This window comes from Brassica napus, chromosome A1 (assembly GCF_020379485.1).
Source record: "Brassica napus cultivar Da-Ae chromosome A1, Da-Ae, whole genome shotgun sequence".
Classification (NCBI taxonomy): Eukaryota; Viridiplantae; Streptophyta; class Magnoliopsida; order Brassicales; family Brassicaceae; genus Brassica; species Brassica napus.
The window spans coordinates 14,110,848-14,118,280 of record NC_063434.1 but is presented as its reverse complement, the minus strand read 5'-3'; the positions used below and the strand labels follow the sequence as shown (position 1 = coordinate 14,118,280).

The 7,433-nt window shown below is 35.2% G+C and overlaps 1 protein-coding gene across 2 annotated transcripts; it reads left to right on the top strand.

Moving 5' to 3' along the window:
* Positions 1 to 4,802: 4,802 nt before the first annotated feature.
* Positions 4,803 to 7,157, top strand: LOC111213022 (E3 ubiquitin-protein ligase SIS3). 2 transcript variants are annotated; one of them, XM_048776972.1, is made up of 11 exons: positions 4,818 to 4,887; positions 4,992 to 5,058; positions 5,158 to 5,196; positions 5,337 to 5,403; positions 5,475 to 5,548; positions 5,720 to 5,858; positions 5,950 to 6,042; positions 6,135 to 6,200; positions 6,308 to 6,430; positions 6,517 to 6,630; positions 6,759 to 7,157. In XM_048776972.1, the coding sequence occupies exons 2-11, from the start codon at positions 5,030 to 5,032 to the stop codon at positions 6,963 to 6,965; spliced, it is 951 nt and encodes a 316-aa protein (XP_048632929.1). In that variant the 5' UTR covers positions 4,818 to 4,887; positions 4,992 to 5,029; the 3' UTR covers positions 6,966 to 7,157. The 2 variants fall into 2 exon arrangements, with proteins under 2 accessions (XP_022570402.2, XP_048632929.1); XM_022714681.2 differs by having other exon boundaries at positions 4,803 to 5,058.
* The last annotated feature ends 276 nt before the right edge of the window (positions 7,158 to 7,433 follow it).

Sequence of the window (7,433 nt, the reverse complement as noted above, 5' to 3'; positions counted from 1 at the left end):
TTATATTATTTAAACAATGTAATACAATATTATACATATTTTTTTAGAATTGAGAAATACATATAATATCTTATCCGCGCGTAGCGCGGTTAAAAAATCTAGTGATTCTAAAAGAGTTATTTTTACGTTAGCCCCTTTAGTTTCACCAACTAATAAGAATTAGTATTTTATACTATCTTTGTTCTTTAAAGTTATATATTCTAGATTTTTTACACATCTTAATAAAACACCTTAAATTTGCATAGTTTTTTGTATTTATCTTTTTTTTCCATAAATTTAAGCCAATAAAAATTAAACTAGTGCAATTACGTTTTTTGAAGTTTGCAATTAGTTAATAAAATATGCATTGAAATTATAAAAGATGGATCTTTTTGAAACAAAATTTTTCTCTAGAATATGTAATTTTATGGAACAGAGGGAGTATTCAGTATATTTTAGAAAATAAAACAAAATATTATCAATTTATATCATGATTTTAAATTAAAAAAAAATAAAATAAAATATAGTACTAGTTGTAAAAAAAATTTAAAAAATATTTTTAATGTCGTCGGCAAAATCCTAAAGCCTATACCCTTAAGTAAACCATAAACCTTGGATAAATCCTAAATCCTAAATCAAAAACAATAAACAATAAATTTTAAAAACACTAAACCCTTAATCCCAACCCTTGGATTTAGTATTTTTAAGATTTAGTTTTCAGTATTTTTGATTTAGGGTTTAGAATTTATCCAATAATTTATGGTTTACCCAAGGTTTAGAGTTTATCCAAGGGTTTAGAGTTTACGATTTAAGGTTTAGAGTTTACGATTTAGTGTTTTGTTGACGACGTTAAAAATCCTTTTTAAAAAATCTTTTTTTTTTGCAACTAGTACTATTTTTTTATTATTTTTACGTTGTTATTTTAAAATTATGATATAAATTGACTATATTTTGTTTCTTTCTTTAAAAGATATTAAATATGAAATAACTAATTTCTATTGGTTGTTGAACCTACATATTCACATTAGAGGATGAACCCAAGAATAACTCATTCAAAAATATGATGACTCAAAGCTTGAATTTTCATTGACTTCTTAATTTTTTTTTAACAATGATTTATTGAAATTGTAACAGAAACAGAGTTCTGTGATCAACACATACATCCACCAGTAGGTGGTATAAATAAGCTAACGATAATATAAAACAAAGCCAAAAAGAAGGTAGGTCTAACCAACAAAATGGTTATTTCAGACCAACTTCCATCATCTTTTTAGCAACCCTGGCTTCTAAATCCAAAAGTGACATAACCATGAGATGCATGCATTCTCAAATTTGTAAAACTGCAGTATGAGATCACGTATAATATCATCCACGATTACCATAACAGCTTGATTCCTCATCGGAGATGAAGGGTCCAGCGACCAGAGAGTCTTCCCACGATGACCTTTAAATATTTTCTCATTAAAAAGCTTCCAATCTATTGAAACTATGAGAACTTAGAACTTTTATTCAATTCAAAAATAATTATGATCCAAAATTTGGATTCATAGTCCGCTGGCCCTGTTGCAATAAATAACCGTGGCTATAGAGTTGTCTCCATATCCAACCAAGACACCATTGGACTGTGAATGGGCTCTACAAATGCCTTCCATGTGACTCCACACCACGAACATGCCTAATAAAGCACCATTTCTCCAGCTGCCACCGCCTCCGATGTGAATGGGATATCCATGCGCTCCGATGCAACTCCACACTACGGACATGCCAAACGAAGCACCACTAGTACTAACACGATCCTTTTCAATACAGCAGGTAACCATTGATAAACCACCAATAAAAACCCCCACTCACAGCAACACTGTTCCTTAGCGGAACAGGTCAGGAGACAACCGTCAAAAGGCAAACCTCCATCCCACACTCCACTCTGCCACCCCCACGACTTCAGCACACAATAACTCCATCGCAAAGGACAAGGGAAATAGAGTAAAAATAGATATCACCAGTCTCCACCAGTGAGATTCTTCAGAGCTACTACAACTACCACCTTCACTTTAATGCATTGACGAAGTAACTCGTTTAATAAGAGTACCGCCTCAACTCACACCAATCAAGATTGCTCTTAATTCCGCAGATGAAAGACTGTTAACAAAGACGGGGGAGAGAAACCTCTCACAGCGCCGGCAAAAGCCGGACGCCGGAGAGGCAAAACTGAAAAAACAGTCTGTCGACGGCTAGTTAATTTGGTTATGCATCTACTCTATTAAATTATAGTTTGGAAATATTTATGTGCAGTGTTAAATTATATATATTTATCACCCAGAAACTGATGGTGCAGGCATGAATTCACCCTGTTCTTTATGATGATGAGTAAGAATTTGTTCAGTTCCGTTACTAAAATAGTTAACCAAAGATTCATTTACATAATATGAAACTTTGCACCACTTTTCCTTCACATATAAGTTGTGACTTGTAACAAATGGAGGAAAAAGGTGAAATAAAAAAGGTAAAGAGAAGAAGAAAAGTAATAGTGAAACTCATAGCAACATTTTTCTTTCTACTAATCTAGAGAAACAGATTTTTTTTTTTTGAATTATACAGAGGTATCCTGGCCCCACAGAAGTGATCCAGATTAGTCACGTGTTGCCACGTGTCGGTCCTCTGTCCTTGGCAATACCGAAATGTTAATTTCCTAGTGGCCGGGATTCGAACTCAGGTGGCAGTATTCACAACTGTAAGCTCTTTACCACTAGAGCTAGAAGCCCTGGTTCTAGAGAAACATATTACCTCAGCTTTGTTTCTTTTTGGCGTAAGTGGCTGAATATATGTTCCACCTGATTGGTTAATAATAGAGTAAGTCAGCTGAAAACTTGTTTACTCTACTTTATTAACGTTATATAGAGTCAAGCACTCACACACATAGTATTTTTTTGGTGTTGAAATATTAAACTACCCCAATTAAATATTTAGTTTTCTTAACTACATTTATTGTCTCTTTTATTATTTAAATTTTTCATTGTTGCAAGTTACCAGACGTGACCTAAAATCAACTGCAATATCTCTGAAGTTATGGTAACTCGTAGAAGACACATCGTCATACATATGATCTTTTAAATGATTTAGAAACAATCATCGAAGCCCAAAAAGTAAAGTCGACAACAGTGAAGGCTCAATCACTATGGAAATAGAGTAACCACAAGTTCAAGCATGTCTTCAAGACAAAGCTCACTTGGGAATTGACCATAAAATAAGCACATCCACTACAATGACCAAAAGGAGTATGGTCTCAGCATAGTACTCCAAAGTTTTCTTCTTTCATTGGCTTGCATATCTAAATAGGTTGGCGAATGGAGATAGAATGTTCAATTGGACTGCCAACGATAATATTCGGCATGTGTTCTTTGTCAAGACCCTTTGGAAACTCGGGATCATCTTTTCTTTGAATGTTCATATAAGTCTGGACGCTAGTGATGCAAATGATGCTGCAATCTAGTTTCACCACAAAGTGGCTAGAATTAATGGAGTTAATAATGGACATGAATGGAGGCATATGCCCAACATGCCTCCATTCATGCTATATAGAAAGAGAGAAAAACGACATGAGACACGGTGGTACTCCCATTACAGCAGTATCTCTTGCAAAACAGGTGGATCGACAAGTTAGAAATCGATGCTTATCATCCTTGCAACAAGGAAATTTTTAACTTGCAGAAGGACTGTTTTTGTGGCTTGCCACAAGATAATCATGTTTCTGGTTTGATAAAAGATTATTTGTTTCTCAAAGTTAGGCTGCACAAGTTTTTGAAAAGATAGTTTATTTTGAGAAATTTAACATATATTTTTTAAAAAAATTTCATGTCTCTTATAAAATCGGAGAAAAAAAATGCCATTTGTCTTCTTTCTAAGTTTCTTATTCAACCACAACCAAATCACTTCCACAGTCTACAAGATCTCAAGGTGTGGTCTTGAACTCAACCCCTAAGTTTCACACTCTCAGATCAAGGACTTCCTCCTACATCAAGGCTTTGTCCACAAAACCCAAGCATTATCTAACAACAAGAAGCAATATGTGCATAATGTCAACGGTTCATCCAAAGTGTCAGATTGTTGGTTTTTATCCAGATCCGAATTTACTATTTATTTAAAATATTTAAAATTTAATTATATTTATATATGTATACTATATATAATTTTTATATAAAATAATGAATTTTTAAAATTTTATTCAATTTCAATAATATTTCATTTAAAAAATAATAATAGGCTAAATAAATAAGATAAATCATTTTAATTAGCTAGTTTTTAATTTAGTTTTTAAAAAGGATCTGGATCCGGATATCCGCGGGTATTCGGATTTTAGTCCGGATATCCAGAGAACCCGAATCCAGATCCGGATAGCAATTCTCAAAATACCTCGGATATCCGATCCGTCCCAGAGCTAATGCCAATTACATAATAGTTTTAGGGTTATTAACCTAATTGACTATCATAAAAATTAACTTGAGTGCGATATGTAGGAATCTAACTTTTCAAATAATATTATAAGAAATATTTTTAGTATATTGATAATATAAACAGTTATTAAAGGGTCGATTACCACATATAGCCACTAAGCTAAGGCAGACCTTTGTATAAATTTTTTTAAAGTTAGTAGATAATGTACTTTAACATCATTTTCTAGAAATTAGGTAAGACAATATTTGGTATAACTAATAACTATATTTTCATGTAGATATATGGTTATTTACAATATTGAACCTAGTAAAGTACCAATCTTTTGTTTTTATTCGTTTCGAAGTTGAACAAACCTAACCTGTGAAAAGCTACGTTGAACTTGATCCACATTAGTGATAAACATGACATGACGGAAAACAAACGCATCAATCGTGAACCCTTCTTTCTTAGCCAGAGGTTTCCGTTTTCGCTTTCATTGCTTCATCGCAATTACTTTACTTGGCTCCAGAATCCTCTCCATCAGCAGCTAAGCATTTCTGAAATCTTCAAAACTTTCGTAGGGGTTCCCGATAACAACTCGCCTCTTCTACCCTCTGTAATGGCGATGAGAGGTGTCGATTTCAAGTGGTGAGAGCTCTCTCACTTCACTCCCATCGATCTAAAGGAGATGACTTTCCATCTCGTATTCGTTTCGCTTGTTAACTTTGTGTGGGTAAATTTGTGCAGGTACGATGGGTTCTTCTTGTCGATGCTTGCAACTAGTGTGTATCCTTCCCTTTATAAAGTTTCTTCCTTTGTTACTCTTGAAGATCCAATTGTAGTTTTGGTCTTCTCATAGAATTGAGGAGCTCATATTGATTTTTGGATAGGGTTTAAGGTGAACTTGTTTCCTTAATGGTTGATAGAATCATTGTAGCTATCAATTGGAAGAAATACCATACTTGCCATTACCCCTTGCATATATGGATTGTGGTATCTCCCTCCCTCCCTTGACCTTTTGTTTATTATGTGTGAGCTTTTTCATTTGATTCTAACTTCCTCAGGTTGATTACACCACCGTCTTTATCTTCCGCGTCTTAATGTTTGTTGACAATGGTCTTGCTGCTGCCCTTGGCTTGTAAGCTCCTCCTACACTTTCTTAATGTTTCTTAACAGTTGAGTTTTGGGTTATCTTTAGAATTGCAAGCTTGATCTCTGAGTGAGAGCTACTGCCAACGCTTCTCTGTCTTGTTAGGTAGTAAGGATATATTAAATAAGTCTGATGTTAATTTTGTTTCGCATGTATTAGGGATTTTGGAAGTCAACAACGGAACATTGGGTTTTGTGGGAGAGTGGTGGTGCTCTCTATCCTATCTCTTTTGCTCTATCCATCTCTGTGGGCTTGGACTGTAATCGGTACAATATGGTTTACAAGGGCAAAAAGCTGTGTAAGCAGTTTTTCATGATCATGCCCATATGGCTATTCTTGTTTCAAATCCTGCTGCTGAGCCTTATTATCTATTTCTCTTCTTGTGATAGTTACCTGAAGAAGGCCAAAAATGGGGTTTCCTCATTTGGCTGATATTCAGCTACTCTGGCCTCCTCTGCATTGCTTGCATCTGTGTCGGAAAGGTAAGACTCTCATCAAAGCCTTTTGTTACTCTGAAGAGGAGGACACGCCAGCTATATGAGTGTACTGTACTTATTTTAATTTAACTTGATAGTGGTTGGCGCGAAGACAGGTGCACGTGTTACGTGCTCAGCAGGGAATCCCGAGCTCAGAGTTCGGGGTGAGTTTCAGGATCTAGTTGTTCAACTTCACTTCTTTTTATACAAAGAAGATCATTTGCGGAAATGCAGTTATCTTCTGACGCTTGTTCTGTTTACTTGTGGACAGATTTTAGTTGACATGATTAGGGTTCCTGACTGGGCATTTGAAGCCGCGGGCCAAGAGATGAGAGGCATAAGTCAAGATGCTGCTGCTGCATACCATCCTGGACTTTACTTGACTCCTGCTCAGGCAAGTCTCGTCGTTTTGTTCTCAGTATGTTAAGCATTTAAGTAACTATCCTTAACGTGAATGTGACTCGAAGCTACTCTATCCAGACTGAAGCCGTGGAGGCACTCATACAAGAACTTCCAAAGTTCAGGTTAAAAGCCGTCCCAGATGATTGCGGTGAATGCTTAATCTGCTTAGAGGAGTTCCATATTGGACATGAGGTACTAAACATCTCTTTTCCTAACATTTGTGAGGGGATTAACCAACTTCTTATGCATAAGTTTTGCTACGATACTGTGTTTGCCTGCTTTTATTCCTTAGATGAGTGGAAATTGTCTGAATTTTACAGGTTAGAGGTTTACCTTGCGCCCATAATTTCCATGTGGAGTGCATAGACCAGTGGCTGCGTTTGAACGTGAAATGTCCTCGGTGCCGGTGCTCAGTCTTTCCAGACCTCGATCTCAGCGCATTATCCAATCTCCAGAGCTCATCAACACAACAGCCCCCACAGGGGAACACGGAAACAACAGAAGCTCGGTATGAGGGTCCATTTTAAAATATCACACATGAAAGAAGTCATAACTTCTCTTTTAATATAGTAGATTAGAAAATATAAAATGATCAAAAGCAAATTGTCAATGTCTTATATTTTGTCACTTAGGACAATCATCTTTGGAACTCAATAGATATTTCCTTTTGTTAGATTTTCTCGTTACTATTTTTGATGAAAAGTTGTTTTTCAGTATAACTCCGCAGTGTAAGAATCATGAAGGACCAAACTCTAATGCCAAGGGAAAATACAAAATAGAGGATATATAACTAAAATAGATTCTAAATAGGTACAAAGTATAAATAATATGCTAAAAATGATTTTCATGAAACCCTAGAGTCTAGAGAGCTTCATTTTTATTTTATTTTTGAAACTAGAGAGCTTCATTGTTTCTCGTTGGACGTAAATAAAGATCTCTTTTGTCATGATAATGATCTCTTCTTCCAACAAGTAAGCTTTTCATTAAATAGTAAT

Excerpts from the sequence above, each read along its gene's own strand:
- LOC111213022 (XM_022714681.2), top strand. The coding sequence starts at position 4,838 with ATGACGGAAAACAAACGCATCAATCGTGAACCCTTCTTTCTTAGCCAG. Across the intron at positions 5,197-5,336 it reads TCGATGCTTGCAACTAGTGT|AATCATTGTAGCTATCAATT; the intron begins GTATCCTTCCCT and ends AATGGTTGATAG. Across the intron at positions 5,549-5,719 it reads CTTGCTGCTGCCCTTGGCTT|GGATTTTGGAAGTCAACAAC; the intron begins GTAAGCTCCTCC and ends CGCATGTATTAG.